The following is an 18121-nucleotide window of genomic DNA, read 5'->3' on the forward strand; positions in this document are numbered from 1 at the left end:
AGCTGTTGGGGGAGAGCCCGTGCATTGGTGGGGGAAGACGAATCAGGACAGGTGCCACAGGTGTGCGTGTGGCGGTGGGCTGGCCTCAGGGGGGCAAGCCAGGCGGGCAGACTGGGTGCCCGGGAAATGTTACAGTGCTTGGGTTCCATGTGCTAGCAAAGAGACAGGCAGGGCCAGGTTGTGCCCACACCCTCCCACACCCCACCCACTTGACCCGGAACTGTATCTAACTACGAGATCCCATGAGTTCAACATTCGAGGTGGACTGGGCTCTGTGTTGAGTGTGTTTATACACTAGTTCATTGATTGCTGACAGTAATCCTTTAGGCATATGGTTAGAAATATGGTCCCCATTTTGCAGCTTGATAAAACTGAGGTGCAAGTCGGTTTTAACTGGTTCCATGTCATGCAACAGTAAGAGACAGAGTACTCCTCAGGATTCTCCTAGTAACAAGAAATAGACCCATCTCACTGTGCCTTTAAAAGAAGGGAGGGATGTATGGGTTCACATAACTAAAAATCAGGAGTAATGGCATCAGGCTTAGCTGGATCTAGGTGACCAAATCTTGTATCTCTCAAGCTCTCAGCTTTACTTTCTTTTCTGTTGACTTTATTCTCGGGTGGATGTACCCCAGCTGGTGACAGAGATACACAAAGATGTTCCCTAGAAGCCCGGGGCTTACAGTTTATGGGTGAGTAGCTGCTGTAGAAAGGGAGCAAAGACTGGCAGGCAAAACCTGGATGCCTACCACTTCAAGCCAGAGGCAAGGTCTTGACGTGATTCTGGAGGACAGAGAATCCTGGGTCAGAACTCAGCATGGAGTCAAGGCCTAGGGCTGCTGACTTTTCCCATCAGAATCACCTTCCAGAACCTGCAGCTGCTTCCAGCATCAGCATCAAGGCCTCACCCCAGCCCAAGTGAAGGGCAAATCAGGCCAGGCACAGGGGAGAAGCAAGAGTAGGGGGGATGTCAGATGGTGCTCAGGAAGGACATGTGCCAGGACCCAGCAACCCAGCAGGGAGCACAGGACTGGAAGTCCCCAGAGGTGGCATGTGAGATTCAGGGGTGGCACAAACAAGACTAGCATGAGCCTTCCCACCCACCCTAGCAAGGCAGGGCTAACCCAGGTGAAGACTGGGAGGCCATACAATCAGAAAACAGGAAAACCAGGAAGCCAGCAAAGGCCTATTCTACCTTCTCCTTTCTTCTCCTGCTTCCCGTTATACACCTCTATGAAGGACTCTGTGCTGTGTTCTCACCCCTAACTAGACCCATCGGTCCAGTGAGAAACTGATGCTTATTCATACTCAGGTGTGAATGGTTGCTAGAGGCTCACTGTGCCTTTCTCCACGGAGATGTTTATATATTATCACCAGAATCTTAATTCGAAGAAATTAAATTCTAAATCTATAATCTCAGGTATCAAAAAGGTAGGCTGTGGGGCTGGGGTTGTGGCTCAGTGGTAAAGTGCTTGCCTAGCATGTATGAGGCACTGGTTGCAATCCTCAGCACCACATAAATATAAATAAATAAAATAAAGTCATTGTGTCCATCTATAGCAAAAAAAATTAATAATTCAAAAAAAGTCCTAGGATGATCCTGAATTGGACCAACTTGGGCTCCTCGTGGAGTTAGGGGGTTAATAACAGCCTCTCTGACATCAAACAGAAAGGGGGGCTGTTCGTTTTCCATGATGAGGGAGGCACCGTTAGCAGACCCTTGCACTGTACTCTCTTGGCCCTCCTCTGCCCAAGGCTGTTCAAGCTTTGCTCCAGCAGTCCATCAGCAAACACCTGCTGAGGCAGCTGGACACAGGGTTTGCGACTGGCCTGGCCCCTTCCCACCGGGACCCAGGTCAGTACTCAGACTGCAGAGCGGGGGCAGGAGACTTAACTGCCGCACCCCCCACGCTGCCGTGCCCTGCCACTCTGTAAGCACATGTCATTCTTGGGGAGTGGGTCCCTCTATGGCCTCATGCCTTTCCTCCACTTTGTCTGGGAAATGTGTCTTTTTAACTCTTCAGTGCCACATCATCCAGCAAAGCCAGAGAGGGACACTCCTGCCCCTTCACTCGGCCACTCAGCACTCAGACCCTCCCAGCTTGCACCCCTCTGGGGCCCCGGAGAGCCTGGCGCACTCTGTCCCTGACCCAGAAACTCCCCTGTCCCCTTGAAGACATCAGGCAGCTCCTGTGTTCATCAGCCCCAGCACCAGGGCAGGTGTCACCAGGGGTGCAAGGAGGATAGGAGATGGTCCTGCCCGCAGAGATGGCAGCCAGGGATAGAGATTGGCAGACAACCAGGCAGCTCTGTGTTCTCTCCTGTAACCTCCTGCAGTGGGTCGAGTGGTGGCCTCAAAGAGATACGTCCAGGTCCTGACCTGTGACTAGGACCTTCTTTGGTGAAAAGGTCTTTGCAGATGTGATTAAGCGGAGGATCTCAAGGTGAGGTCATCCTAGATTTAGGATCACAGTGACAGGTGTCAAAATAAGAGAAAGGCGGAGGGAGATTTGAGACAGAGAAAGGGAAGGCTAGGTGCGGACGGAAGCAGGCTGGAGCGATGCCCACAAGCCCAGGAGGGCTGGCGCCACCCAAAAGCTGACTGGCCAGCAGAGTCTTCTCTGCAGCCTTCAGAGGGCCTTGGCCCTGCTGACCCTGGACTTCAGGTCCCAGGCCTCCAGACCTTGATTTAAGCCACTGAGTTGGTGACAGTATGTTACAACCGCCGAGGAGACCTGTGCCCTCCCCTTTCCTTTGTGTCCTCAGACCAGAGAAGGGCAGGAGTGCCATCCTTGGGGACAAGGCCTCTGCATCACGCAGCCGTGGGCCTCGGGGCCTCTCTTTAGTCTCCCCTGATTCTTCAGCGAGTCCCCTTTGGCCCTTGGGGCTCTCAGGGCTGCACTGAGAGAGGACTGGAAACGTCTGTACCCTTGGAGGTGGTTGGGAATGCTGGCCCTCCCCAAGCCTGGGGCTATGAATCAGGGGGACCTCTTGTTGGTGAGAGGAGCCTAAGGAGGGTATTCCTGACATCGTCCAGGATAACCAGAGAGAGAGGACGAAGCGGGAGGTTGCCAAGGGACCTGGAGGTCGGCAAAGGGGACCACGGAGCAGGAGGAGTGGGACCCGTGCCTGAACCCAGGGCAGGAAGGGGTTCCCAGGGCACTTAGAGGAGAACCACTCCCTTTTCTGTGGCTCACAGGCTCCTGTACAGCCTCTTTTCTGTCTTCCGACATATCTAGGTCTTTCTGCCTCAGGGACTTTGCTGTTGTGACTTGCTCTGGCTGAGTCCTCTTGCCTCCGAGCTTTGCACAAATGGCTCCTTCTCCTTAAAGTTTCCACTGACCCAGGCCTGGTGGCACTCACCTGTAATCCCAACTACTCAGGAGGCCAAGGTAGGAGTATCACAAGTTCAAGGTCAGCCAGGGCAACTTAGCAGAACCCTGTCTTAAAATAAAAAATAAAAAGGAATGGGGATGCAGTCCAACAGTAGAATTCCCCTGGGTTCAATCCCCAGTAGCCCCCAAAATTTCCCTGAAATTTTCCCCCAGAAACTTCCCTGACCAATCTGAATCCCCGCTCCGCCCCCCGCAGACACCCATTTTTATTCCCTTTGTAGGGGCTGGGAGGAGACCTACACAGGATCACTAGATATGAAAAATATATTTTGCATCTCCTCCCCCAATAGCATGCAGCCCCTGAGAGCAAGGCTTCATCTGTCTGTCTGGCATGTTCAATGCAGTGCTCGGAGCAAGCCCAAGACAGCACTGGGTGGATAGATGGGTGAGTGGGTGGGTGGATGGATGGATGGATGGACACACAGATGAACAGATGGATGGACAGATGGATGAATGGATGTCTTTAAATAAGGATTCCGGGTGATTTTTAAAAACAACAGGGAAGAGGGAGTTAAACTTGCCCGCGCAGACAGCTGTGTCTCCTTCCTTCCTCTCTCTTTCCCTTCCTTCCTTCCTTCCTTCCTTCCTTCCTTCCTTCCTTCCTTCCTTCCTTCCTTCCTTCCTTCCTTCCTTCCTTCCTTCCTTCCTTCCTTCCTTCCTTCCTTCCTTCCTTCCTTCCTTCCTTCCTTCCTTCCTTCCTTCCTTCCTTCCTTCCTTCCTTTCTTCCTTTTTTCTTTTTTTCTTGAGACAGGATCTTGCTATGTTGCCCAGCCTGGCCTAGAATGTCTGGGCTCAAGCTGTCCTCCTGCCTCAGCCTCCTGAGCAGCTGGGACTACCAGTGTGCACCACCACACCTGGCTGGCCCTGGGTATCTTGATGAAGGGACGCTGCCAGCAACAGCCTGTTCAGACCCCAAGGGATTCTGAGACTGACCCTCTGTCATTACCCCCTGTGGCCAGTGTGCCCCATGGCCCCTGCACACCTGGCTGCTAGCCTGTTTGTAGAGCAGCTCGTCATGGCTGGCATGGGCCTGCCTGGGTCTTGTTTCTTCTCTTCCAGGGCCGGTGGCCCTCAGGCAGTCATGGAGGGCCATACATTTCACTTTGCAGCTGGAGGCTATGGTTGGCCTGTCGGTTAACTGCTCTGGTCTTCCCTCACACACAGGTGAAACCCAGAGTCCTCACTATGGCTCATAAGACCTTATATAGCCTGAGCCCATGGAACATTCTGGATTCATTGCCAACAGTCATCCTCACATTCCAAGCTCAAAAACCCAAGGTGAAATCCCAACTGAGCCACCCCTCTGAGCTGCCATCTCCTCCTCTACAAAATGGACCTAGTAAAAGTACCATTCACAGTCACACAGCCCACAGGAGGCCAGACAGGACTTGGACACAGGACCCGTGCCCGGGGCTACCAGTACTGTCCAAGCCTGGCCCTGAGTGGCAGGAAGGGACCAGGGCTTAATGCCTGGTCCTTAATGCTGGACTCCTGCTCTCTTTCTCTGTTTCAGGAGCGAGTCTATTTAAGGCTGAGCTGGGTCTGTTTCAGGCCACGTGTGATCTGCCTTATGATTCTTATCAGATTTCTGGGGCAGCATCCGCAGGGCTTTGAAGACTCTGGCAGAGGCAGAGCGCCGCCATAAAGGGGCTGAATTACACTTACGAGAGGCCTTTACTGCCCTGTGGTCTCCGTTTCCTTAATGGGGATTTTCCTCCACCCCTTTTCCTCTCTCCCTTTTAAGACGGTCACCGGTTCGGCTTTCAGAATGTGGTTTGGATTCCTCACAGAGAAGTCAGGACCGTGGAATCCCTTCCAGGCCCTCCCTCCCGCGTCCCCCACTGGCTGACTGTGCCAAAGCCCCAAGAGAAGAGAGCATTGCTCCCGTCAGGGTTTCGGCAGCAAAGAGGGCAGTCCTGTCAAGACCCTGAAACACACACGGGCAAGCGGCCTGTGCAGAAACCCTCCCCTGACCTCACACCCAAGCAGCAGACCCACGAGCTTGTGGAGGGGACTGGTCACACTGGTGGCATGGTGGCCTCTCTTGCGTGAGTAGACGCAAGGGGCAAGTGGGGTCCCATGCTCCAGGGCTGGCGTTGCCAGAAATCAGGGGAGCCTCCTGCCTCCTGCCCACCTTCCCCATCGGGCCTCTCTCTGGAGGCCTGAGTGTTCCTCTACCATTTTTTTGTTTTTTCTTTTTGTTTCATTAGATCTGTCTCTGCTGTTGGATAAACATCTACTTCTTCAGGATACAGAGCTCAGCCAGGGGTGCCACCAGCTTTGGGGTGGGAGACCTGGTTTGTCCCCCATCTCCCTCCTTCCTTTTTTGTTTTTGGATGGGTTGAGAAAGAGCAGGAGGGCCATTTTCAGAGGATGAGAGACTTCCTCCCCTTTTGGTTTTCCAGTCCTCAGATGGTCCTTCAGGGTCGTGCTCCACACCCTTTAAGGACTGGTGTCAGCTGGGTCTGGGCCACCTCCAGCTCCTGATGGACAGCTGACTCAGGTGGAAGGCTCAGTCCTGGCCACCTGTCATTTTATCAGTCCAGAGAGCGGGTCTGCTCATGCCGCATGCTTGCTTTCTCAGAGTCCCTATAGCTGCACACATAGGCTCCGTGGCATGAGAGCAGTAAAGTGACAGGCAACCAAAAAAGGACAGGAGGCAAAGAGGCAAGCAATACCAAATCTGCGACATCTTCCCCTAAGAAGAGCAGCCATCTCCAGTGTCTTGAGGCATCACTTTTTATCTCCTTTCCAAAGGGGCACATGGCAAAGTGCTTTGTCTTGGGGACCTGGTGCCATCTACACAGATAACCTGTGTACCGACTCTAGAAAGCACAGAGGAGGGCTGGGGATATAGCTCAGTTGGCAGAGTGCTTGTCTCGCATGCACAAGTCCCTGGGTTCAATCCCCAGCACCACCAAAAAAAAAAAAAAAAAAGAAAGAAAGAAAGCACAGAGGAAGGAGAGCTTGGGGAAGAGGAAGTGAGCATCCGCTATATGCCAAGGCCCAAGCTAGGTGGAACATGTGGGGCAGACAGAGCCTGAGCCAGGGGCCAGGCTTGGTATGGAAAACCAAAGGCTTCAAGCGGGAAGCAAGTCGCACATGCTGTGGCATGCTCTGTTCCAGTCTGACCTAGGCAAGGCTTGTTTCCAGTGTGTGGAAACCCGAGTTTCTCTGCTTCTACAGGCAGGTGGGGTCTGCATAAGCTGCAGGCCTCTGCAGCTGAGAAAGCCCATTCTTTTCCACTACCATAGAGTGACGTGTCGCAGTTCTTTATGGCAGGTTATGCACTCCGGTGATGCAGCAGGCTCCAGCAGCTCACCACCAGTTTCTTCTTGTCTGACCAGGATGACTGCGTGTAAGAGTAGGATTTATTCAAGTGTGAATAGAAACAGAAGTCCCAGAGGGTGAGAGGGGACCCTATCAGGTTGCCACTTGAGTGTGCTGGTCTAGAGGTTTATACAGCACTTGGGTCAATGCCGTTGGTCCATATTTAGGCTAATCAGGGTTTGGAAGAGTGTCAGTGCTATTGGCTAGCGCTGCACTCTCCATTCTGGTCTGCCCCACTTGCATTTTCCACTGCTTGTTTAGAAGTGGGGCATTGAGGTCATCTGATGTGGATGCCTGGGGGTCTGGCTGCGCACCACGTGGAGCAGGTCTCTGTATCAGGCCCCACCTGGCTGCTGTGGGGTGACAGGTCACTGTGCCCTGGTTTGCCTCAGCTCTGGCTCACCATGCCTAAGGCCCACGGTGGCATGCAGGCTCCCTACAGCCGGGACCTGTGCTGGTAGCCCACACTCCAGCCCACCTGGGCTGCTGCTGTACTGCCATTTCCCAGCAGGGATTAGTGGACTGGTTGTGCAACTCAGTGGTCAGGGAGCCATGTCACTGTGGTGACAGGGAAATCAGGGATGGTCACAGCAGTTGCTTCATGCCCCAGGTCCTCTCTGTTCCCTTCTTCCTGCTAAAGACTGCTTATAGGAAGTACCAGCACCCATGAGAGCACACTTAGCCAGAAGTGCTAGTCTGTGCTCAGAAGAAGCAGGGCGTTGGTGGATGGACATCCCAGCCTCCTCAGCCTTCGGGGGATGCCCCTATGGTGTGCTCCCTGGAGTCCCCCAACTGAACGGAGCTCCAGCTGCCTTTGGATAGCAACTCTTGATTTCTCTACCTTTTGCCTTATTCTCCCTCTCCCCTAATGATGCCTCCCAGGACAGCCTCCCACATAAACCACTTGGATTCAAATTCTTGTATCTGGGACTGCTTGGTATGAAAAACCTAGACCACACCTTTCTTAGTACATCACTGGGACCTTGACAGAAGAAACTTGAGCGGATTAACATGCAGTCTTACGTATTTGCTCACATATGGTGGAAATGATCTTAAGTGGGAATCCTTCAAATGCAAGTGATGAAACTCTATCTCCAACTAGTTTAAATAAAAGAGTGTTTTTGTCTTGCACAAGTTAAGAATAACAGGATACTCCGAGGTTCAGGAACAGCATATCAGGTTGCTGAAATGATATCAAAGGAATCTGCCCCTGGTCGTTTTTTGGCTCTGCTTTTTCAATCATTCAAAAAGCAATTATTAAGCACCTACCTGTGACAGGCACAATTCCTTTCTCTCATTCCATTTTCTTCTCAGGCAATAATAAACTTGGCCACTAGAGGCACTGGACTTTCATCCAGGGGCTTAGCAACTGGAAGAAAGAAGTTTTGGGGCTTACTCTCATTGACCCAGATCAGGGGTGCCCATCCCTGAGCCAATCACTGGTTGACTAGGCTGTCACATGCACCCTTGTTGCCAGGGGCGTGTGGTTAGCTCCATTGGCATCCCAAGGCCCAAGCAAGCAGCCTTCCCCAGACTGGGACAACAGATGCATGTTATAGCTCCAGGTCAGCACTTCCACCACATCCTGGACTTGCTGTCCCTACCATGGGTCACCCATGCTATAAAACACAGTACAATGTGGCCAGTGCCTGAGGAATGGACATATTGTGGATGTTCTGGAAAGAGGAAGCTTGACCAGTCAAGGAAGCTCTTTTGAAAAGGAACGTCGGCCCTAGACCACTGGGCCGATGGGCACAGAAGTGTCAGTTGTGTAAGACATTGAACATCAGAGTTCAGATTCTGAATTTAACAGTCTGGAAAAGGATTATGCATTGATGTGTTTATCATGAATGAATGTGGCCAGGGCAGAAGGACCTGCTGGAAAGGTCTGAGGGGGTGGCACTTCCTGTAAGCCTTGCCCATACCTGTAGAAGGACATACGGCACAGCTGGCAGCAGCCCGAATGGCTGGAGGTTGTGTGTACAGAGAGCCCAGGGAACAGTCACACTGGGGCAGCCATGATCCCCTGGCGTTGGCTTGTGCCCGCCCTGGAAATAGCCACCCACCTACACTAAGAATAGAAATTCCTGCCCAGTTGGCAGAAATGTATGTCGATTTCTCAAGGAGGGATGGGTCTGAAAACAAAACAGCATGTGGGTTGGGCCATACTTTATATTTATTTGTGAGGTCATTTAAGAGCCACACCCATGTCAGGCATTGATCCTACCATTAGACACAGTAAAGATGACTTGACCGAGTTGTTCATAGAATCCCAAGATGGCAGCCTCCAGGGAGAGGCCCTGGGCTCTCAGCCTTGGTCGCCTCCTGCCCCCCGGGAGAGGTGACCACTCCTCATTTCCTTGACAGTTGGCAGAGGTGGTAGCAGATGGTGGCTAGCTGAGATGCTGAGAAGCCAGTGGGGAGGGGAACGAGAAGATCCTATGATAGTGTAAGCCAGAATCTCCGGCTCATGAGCATCTCTCTTCTAGGCAAGATCCTCTTCCGGAGAAGCCACATTCGGGACGTAGCTGTGAAGAGACTGAAGCCCATCGATGAATACTGCCGGGTAAGGGTGTGTCTGGGAGTGGGGTGGACCCTCTGCCTAAGGGGCTGTCTGTCTGTGAAGGAAGGCTGTCTGTACAAACACTCCTGAGGCCTGGCTTTGCTTGGCCAGTAGGATGGAAGTGGGTGTCCCACAGGGAGTGGTCACTCTCCTTTCAGAACACATCTGTGTTTACAAAGTGCTGTTTTAAATCACTTCTACTGGCTTGGGATCTATGTGAGGGGCTCCTGCTGAAGGGATTTGTGTGGGGGCATTTTACTGGACACAGACAGTTTTTTTTTTTTTTGTTTTTTTGTTTTTTTTTTAATTCCTTTTGGGATGTTGTTGGAGTCAGCTCTGAGTTTGGTGGCATGTGGAATACACACTTGTTTAGTCACATAAATTTTGATAGATGCAAATGTGCATATACACATCTTTATAGATGCAAAAACTCTCTTTTTGTCTCACACACACACGTACACACATGCATGAATATACGCATAACTAGAGCAACCAATTACCAATGAGTAGGCAGGAGAGTGACAGCAATGTCGTGAACCAGAGCCCTTTTGTCCTTCGGCTTTGACTAGAGCCTAGGACCCCTACAGTGAGGAGGCTGCACTTCTTGTCCTTGGCACATGGCCTCTGGATGGCCAAACCGCCTGAGTTCAAACCCCTGACTAACTTTGTGAACTTGGGCAAGTTACTTAACTTCTTGAGCCTCAGTTTCCTCATCAGTAGGGAGGAGAATTGTCCCTCTTGCAGAGAGGGTGACCATGGAAATGGAATGAGCTGACAAGCATCAGTCACCAGCCTAATGTCTAGCTCAGAGGAAGCTTTTAGTAGATGATTTTGTTATTATAAGACACTAGCATTTGTATTAAATAAACAAGCAAATAAAAACTTTAATAAAAGCAAATAAAGGGCTAGGCATGATATAACACACCTGTAATCCTTGCAACTTGGAAGGCTGAGGCAGGAAGATCACAAGTTCAAAGCTAGCCTGAGAAATTTAGTGAGACCCTGACTCAAAATAAAATTAAAAAGGCTGGGGACCTAGCTCAGTGGTAGAGCACCCCTGGGTTTAATTCCTAGTACTGCAAAAGGGAAGAAAATAAAAGCAAATATAGGGCTGGGATGTAGCTCAGTGGTAGAACACTTGCCCAGCCCAGCCTGTGCAGGGCCCTTGAGCCCCATCAGTGAAAAAAAAAAAAAAAAACACTGAAGAAAAGCAACTAAAAACAAACCAATAAAAAGCAAGCATTAAGTACTGTTACTCCTGCTGTTGGCTTTAACAGAAACAATTCTATCTTGTGGAATTCGACACAAAACTATCAGGAAGGCATAACGTTTTGTTCCAATGTGGTCACTAGAGTGAGAAGAGCTGGAGTCAAATCCCAGGGCCCAGTTCATAAGCCGCGTGACCTGGCGCAAGTTACTTTATCTCTTCGTAGCCCCAGTTTCCTCATTTGAAAATGGAGATAGAGATCCTGTCTCACAGGGTTGAGGGGAAAGATGTACAGCATGCCATCTTATGACTCCGGAAATGCCTTGTCCTTATGTAGAGCTGATACCCGTAAGGTCCCCTTCCGCTCTAACATTTTATAATTCTAAATCATTATGCCTGGCAATAAATGTTTAAATAAGAACCAAGTTGGTAAATGTATTAACTGTCATTCCCAAGCCTCTAGGAAGACAAGTGCTCCCAAACAGTCTCCATGAAACCAGAGTTTGAATTTTGTGCAGATTAGACTTGGGTCATGTGTTCTACCTTGTCTTAAAAGGATGCCCAGAGGGTGAATTCCTTGAGCTAGATTCCCTCTTCTTCAGATCAATATTCATTTTTCTCTTTAGAGAGCATTCACTGTTTCTGGTTAATTGATGCCTCGGCCTGAGCTTTTATTTCTCTTTATTCCTTTCCCAGGAAGTTAAGTGGGCAAAGCTAAGGGAGGAGGGGCAAAGGGCAGGAGGAGCCTTTTCCAGCTGGGATTTATGGCTCAAATCAGTCTCAGCCTTCCTGAGCTGGGGTGCCGGAGGCCTCTGCAGTTGGGCTCTGTGGAAATGTGTCTCCTGGATCAGCCAGAGGAGGAAACAGATAGCATCTTATCTCTTGGGATCAGGCTTTGAATGGGACTCCTGGTTCAGGGGGCGTCTGGGGCTCCATTGGGCTGCTGGTGGCTGGGGAGCCATCCAAGTGGGGTCTGCAAGTGGAGGGGCCGCCTAACCTGATTAGCACAGTTGAGAACTGCTCTGAGCCAGACCATGAACAGTGTCAGGCATTTGCCAAGCAGACAGCCATCTCACAGGCAGTAATTCACTCTGAGAATGCCGTGGAGCGGGGACAGGGCAGACTGACCTTTAATTCTGCTGAACTATGAAGCTGGGATCTGTGGTCTGATTGTCTGAGAAACCCCTGACCTGGGACAGTGGGGAGAAGCCAGCAGCAGTCCATGGTCATTGCCACCCAGGGCTGCCTTTCACAACTCTGCCACCAGATGGTCCAGTCTATGACCACTGAGCTTTACTGCCCACCACAACCAACTTCACGGCCAGTGCCATGCAGTGTATTCCATGTCAGCCTTCCCTTGTCCTTAGATGCACACTGCCTGGAGCCTCTAGAGTCCTTATTTCCGATTCCCTGCATATCCAGCTCTGCGTGGCTGGTGAGCATCTTCTTTCTTGGGCCTGTAAGACTATGTGGGCTCAGAGTCTGGAATTTGGTGGAGAATCAAATGCACCCAAAATTATGAGCCTGGCTCTACATATGTTGCGTGCAGATGTGGAAAGTCTGACCACGCAGAGGAACTCCCTAAGCTTGGGCTCTCTGCCCTCACCAGCCAGCTAGTCCCTCCTGTAAGGGTGATTTCACAGCCCAAATCTCAGTGTTGATTTTGAACATATATGAAGCAGATTGGTTGGGCATCATGGAAAATTTACCAAGCGCCAACCTGGTGATTGCTTTATGTGGCACTTAAGGGCCAAGATGTCTATCAAGAGAGGTTCCAAAAGCATTTCTTTAACTCCATAAATTAATTTAATGGGCAACTTGGTTGTACGGTTACTATTTCTGGGGCCGTAACAAGTTGAAGACTTTCATCTAACTAACAAAGTTTGAGCTATATAGGAGCTCAGACTAACAATTTTGTCTGTGACTCCATTTACCTTGTTCCTTCAGGGAAAACGCAGGTTTGCTGTGTTTGTCCAGGGAATAAAATAAGTATCCCAGTGGAAAATATGTGTGTGAGGGAGCATGTTCAAGAATGGTCAACTCACCTTTGACATACTGGTGACATTTATACAAATCTGCATTACCTGGTGTGTGTGACTATAACTTTTTTGCTGCCCCAGTAGCTGAGTTTATTTCTATTATTCCTTTATCCACAACACACTTGATTTCAGGGATGAAGGATGGGTGCTTTGAGGGTGGGGAACAGGAAGTCAGAGCCCACCAAGAGGTCAGCACTGAAGGTCACAGATTTCCTGGCCCTGCCCTGCATCTCCCAGACTCACTTTATCCCCGCTTCCCAGATTGGAAACTGAGGCTGTTACATACTGGTGAATCCTAGTCCCAAATGTTCTCCCTTCTACTGTGGGATTTTTCCTCCACGGCCCATCATGGGCTGTCCCCTGCGGGAGCTTGTGGTCCTTTTTCTGAGGGAGGGCCCAGGCCAGGAGTGCTGCTAGTGGGAGAGGCTGAGGCATGGTGGGGAGGATTTCTAGGTTGGGCAGAATGCTAAAGAGACACCGGAGAGCCGTCCAGGTTTGGCTGTTAACTAGTTGTGCCAGTGCCCCCCTTCCCAGTCCTAAACTGCCCTGATGTCTGTAGTTCCTGCCCCCCAAAACCGTTTTCTCAGCATCAGGTATCATCAGACCCATCATGGTGCAGGTGACAGGATGAAAAGGTCACAGGAGAGAAAATTGCTCAGAGTCTGACACATCCTCCATGAACTGCCCATCTAAGCCTCCTACATGGTCTCCTCCTCCTGGTCAGGAGAATATCTCCATCTCCCTGACAAACCCAGGAAAGGCGCTTCTAGCCTAGGAGAAAGCTGATCAAGTCCCTGTTCTCCTTAGAGGCCCTGGGAGGAGTCCTGGCTGAGTGTCTCATCCAGGCCCTCTGTGAGCAGCTTCCAAGAGCTGCTCAGGCCCCAGCTCCTGCCTCTCCCGCACACTGCAGTCCAGTCAGCCAGACTTGAGGAGGCTGTTTCCAGCTAGCCAGCCCTCTGCCCCTTGGCCTGAGCTAGTTTGCCTCCTAGGGACACATGCAGCTTCCATAGTGGCCCCTCAGAAGTGCTTTGTGTCTCCCAGTCTCCCAGGGAAGCTGGCCACTCTGCTGTTCTGCACCCAGAAGACACCCTGCATGGCTCTGCTCTGCACATTTGTCCTCTGCAGGACCATGATTTCCACTTGACCATCTTCCCAGATAAGGAGCTCCTCGGGGGCCACATCTGTTATCCTCCTGTCTTCACTAGCAAGCAGGGGGGCTGGCCCCCAGTGCCAGCATCTGCTGACAAGATGAAAAGGTCACAGGAGAGAAACTTGCTCAGAGGAAGACATATCCTCCAGGCCCCAGTGTCCTGGGATCCCGTGGGAAACAGCTTAAACTGCTACCAAGAAATAGATTCGATTGACATTTCAAAAGGAGGGGCTGCTAGGTCTTCCAAAAAGATACTTTTGCGTTTGAAATACTATGGTTTACAGAAGTTTCATGAAGCCCCAGCTTTCCAGGTGGAGATCTGGGAAGAACAGCCAGGGCAGGTCAGAGGCAGCCCCAAGGCTTGGGGTAGGGGAGGCCACACGAGCAGGACTCCAGCCTCCCTGAGTGGCACCTCACCCCACAGCATGGCAGTCTGCCTTTTACCTGTAAGACTTCTGTTGATTAGAACTGTCACTTCTAGAAAGAGGGAGATGCTTCATCTTGTGTAAAGAGCAGGACACCCATGGTAATTTTGCCAAATGCAAAACTTTGCCTTTTGCCCTGGGACAGGTATTACCTGGAGGGCTGAGCTTCAAGGAGGGATGTTCTGCAAGAAGCAGAGGGCTGAGCCATCAACCAGGCCTCTTCCCATGCCACTTGCATTTCCAATCTGTGCAGAGACTCGAAACACATCAGGCAGCCCCCATCTTTGCCATCCAAACCTGTACCATGATGGACCTGATGATACCTGCTGCTAAGGAAAATGGTTTTGGGGGAGCAGGAACTACAGACTAGGGCAGTTTAGGACTGGGAAGGGGGGTACCAGCAAAACTAGCTGGCAGCCAGACCTGGATAGGCCTTTGGTGCCTTTTTATCAGTCCACCCAACCTAGGCACCCACTACCCACGGCACTTCCCATTTCTCCCAACCTGCTATCAGCCACCTCCCCAGCCCAGTTCTCAGAATGGCAGGACTGGAAGGCACTGGGGTTAGCTCAGCTGACATCCCACAGGGTCACACATGCTTAGCAGCCCCACAGGGCCCTGCAGCTGACGGTGTGAGGTCAGGCTCATTCCAGTCCTTCTGCAACCTATGACTTTTGGGGCCCTCTGATCACCTGAGTCGGAGCCCTATTAGAACCGTTCAGACTGATTGAGAGATCAGACAGATGAACTCACGGATAACGGTGCCATTGCCTGTTAGATCTGGAAGGACCTTCAGAATGTGTCTAATTGGGTTTGCCCCAGCTGTGTTCCCTGGGGTGTCACCAGGAGCAGTTTCAGGTCCACAGTCAGATGCCCGTGAGTAATATTGGAGGCAGCAGAGAACAGTGTATCAGCTGGACACCGTGGTGCATGCCTGGAATCCCAGGGGCTTGGGAGGCTGAGATAGGAGGATCGCAAGTTTAAAGCCAGCCTCAGTAACTTAGCGAGGCCCCAAGCATTTAGTGAGACCCTGTCTCAAAATAAAAAGTAAAAAGGGCTGGGGATATGTGGTTCAGGGGTTAAAGCTCTCTGGTTTCAATTTCCAGTACCAAAAAAAAGAGAGAGAGAAAGAGAGAGCAATGTATCAGCAGAGCAGGTGGCCTGAATTCAGATACTTCATACAAAATTTGATACTTACAGTGTGACCTTGGGGAACTAAACTCTTTGGGCCTGAGTTTCTTTTATAATTTTTTTTTTTTTGGTAGTGCTGGAATTATCTCCAGCACTACCAAAAGAAAAAAAGAAAGAAGAAAAAAAAAGAAAAAAGAGAAAAGAAAGAAAGAAGAGAAAAACTCTTAGCATTAATACGCAGATTAAATTAGTCCCCAGGATGTTGATGTTATTATTGAACAGTGGCCTAAACAAAGTTCCTACAGGACTTCTCAGAGACTTTGCCATGCTAATGAAAACGGTGATCTCCAAGGCCAGGATGGTGGTGGGCACAGGGGTGGAGCTTCAAGGCACCCCACATTGCACACGTGCCCCTGGAACTCATTATCCCTCACCCAGCAGTTGTTCCGTGAGGTGTACTTTGAAATCCAGAGCTGCTCTGTTTTAACCTGAAAGAAATGACAACCGGAGAGGTGAGGTGAGCTGCCCAGGGTCTCATAGCAGATCGATAACTGCAGAATTGGAGCAGGAATTGAGGTCTCTGATTCCCATTCCCATGCACGTCACTCTTTTCACCCAAAGAATGGTGGTGACAATAAAGTCATAACAACGGATATTTAGCCAGGGTTTACTTAGTACCAGGCATTGTGCCGAGCTCTTCCTTTTCTTCATCTCACTTAACCTCCTAACAGGTAAGTTCCTTACTGAATCTGTTATGCTAAAGTCAGAGAAGGCAGGTAACACATCTGGCATCACACAGCCCAGGAATGGTAGAGCCAGGACCCAAGACTTTGTCTGGAGGCAAGACCCCCCACAGAGCATACATGGTGAATTTCTGCTGGCAGGACCTCAGCTCCAGGCCAGAGGTGGCACTCCTGAAATGCCCAAGTGTCCAGCGCCTCAGCCTGCTCTTCTCTGAATGCCTGAGTATGAGGTCTCCCGGCCTTGGCTGTGGTTGCCGGCACAGCCCCAGGAAACTGCTCAACGCCAACCTCTCCTGCCAAATGGTTTTGGCCAGAACTGGGCTTTGACAGCAGCTCTGAAGGAAGCTGCTGTGGCCCAAAGGCCTCTCTTCAGCCTGAAATCAGGACAGACCCTCCAGCTCTCTGTGCAGGGCTCCCTCTTAAAGATGCCACAGTCGGTCCACCCAAAGGCTCCTTTGTCTGAGGCCCTCACAGCCCACACGCCCGTCCTCTGCCCCCAAATGCTGCTCTCTGCAGGCATGAAGAGCCCTCTGTTCATGGCCATGCGGGGCTGCAGGCCAGCCCAAGCCTGCCCTCTCCTGCCCTGCGTCCCTCCCTCTGCCTTTGGGAGCTGAGGTCCTGTCCTACACACAGCCCAGATAGCTGGCGATGGTTTCCCCACTCCTCCTGCCTGTCCCAGCCCTTAAGTCCCTCCTGGGGTCTGTTGCCCTCCCGTGCCTGACTTCCCTCTCTCTCACACATTCTCTTTGTCCCTCCTTCTCTATGTCCATCTGTCTCCCTCGGTTTTTCTTTTCTTTCTACTCTTCCTGGTAGAGAAAAAGGAAATAGCCTGCATGTTAGATGCCCACCTTGGGGGCAGGGTCCACCCACCCTACATTCTGAGCAAGGGACTTCGATTCTGACACTTCACTCATTTATAACTTCATGCTCCCGACGGCCTCGGTGTCCCCACCATACAGGTGGATCTCCAGGACAAAATGTAGCATCACGTCTTTAGCCATGCTCTCCCTTGTCCCTGTAACAGCAGGGACAGCCCCATGTCCTGCACTCGCTGAAAGCCCTCACTGTGGTCAGATGAGTGGAACATGGCACATGGTAGTTCATTTCTCTCCTTTTCTATTTCCTGGCTGTTGGAAAGCCATGGGCTCTAGAAGGAACGTCTGGGGAGCTGCCCGCCAACCTGTAAGGTCTGGCCTTGCCACTTCTTGCACATCTTGCCTGAGAGTGAGTTTGGCACTGAGGGCCCTCCAGGTAGACAGCGCACGATGACCAGCTGGAGAAGAGCAGCTCTGGAAGAAGGGACCCCCGGCTTCCCCTTTCTCAGTTCCGCCCATGCAACCCAAGACCACACATGTTCCGTCTCATTTATTTATTTTTGCTTCATCATCAAGTCCCACTGCTATGGGACATCTGGCTTCATACACCAAAGCCCTGCTCATTTATCCGTCGCTTTCATTCATTAAACAGTGTTCACTGAGTGCTTGCTCAGTGGCAGACACTCTGCTAGGACCTGGTCATAATCGACAGAACAGACTTTAGTCCCCGCCTGCATGGAGCTTAACACTTGCGTGGTCTTTCTATCCTCCCTGGGAGCCTGAGGATAGGCCAGTGGCCCCTCTGAGCCTCTGGTTCCTCATCTACCGGCTGGAGAAGAGCAGCTCTGGAAGAAGGGACCCCCGGCTTCCCCTTTCTCAGTTCCACCCATGCAACCCAACACAGGGATGGGAATCTCACTCTCACGGAGCCATCATGAGATGGCCACACAGGGAGGCCCACCAGGCTTGGCACAGAGCGGGACATTGAATTTGAAGCCCCTCCTGGTGTGGGGTCCAGGGAGGCACAGGCCTGTGACAGGGTCCTTCCTGGAGGCTCACTATCAACAGTTCTTCATACTCCTGTGTTCCTTGACTCTGGTCCAAGTTTTTCTTTCTTTTACTGCTTCCAGCCCTGGATTCCCATGTACACATCCCTGAAGTCTCCTTTGGCAGTGACCTCTCCTGTCCGTTTGGCCCAAGGGATCCTTCCTTGCCCCAGTATTTCCTTCCACACTGAATGGAGGAAGGAGCTCAGGAAGCAAGGCCTCACCCCACACCCTGCTTTTGGGTTTGCCAGGCTGCTGCAGGTGCAGAGCACATGCC

At 51.3% G+C, this 18121-nt stretch overlaps 1 protein-coding gene across 4 annotated transcripts in view; it reads left to right on the top strand.

Moving 5' to 3' along the window:
* SH3PXD2A (SH3 and PX domains 2A) overlaps positions 1 to 18121 on the top strand; it is a 224506-nt gene that overhangs the window by 100299 nt on the left and 106086 nt on the right. For 3 of the 4 annotated variants that reach the window (XM_079136318.1, XM_079136315.1, XM_079136316.1), the window contains one exon: positions 9215 to 9291. In XM_079136318.1, the coding sequence (XP_078992444.1) occupies positions 9215 to 9291 (77 nt within the window). Of the gene's footprint in view, positions 1 to 8987; positions 9067 to 9214; positions 9292 to 18121 lie in introns of those variants that run through there. The other variant, XM_079136317.1, reaches the window with a different exon arrangement.

This window comes from Sciurus vulgaris (assembly GCF_902686455.1).
Source record: "Sciurus vulgaris genome assembly, chromosome: 4".
In the NCBI taxonomy this organism is placed as follows: domain Eukaryota; kingdom Metazoa; phylum Chordata; class Mammalia; order Rodentia; family Sciuridae; genus Sciurus; species Sciurus vulgaris.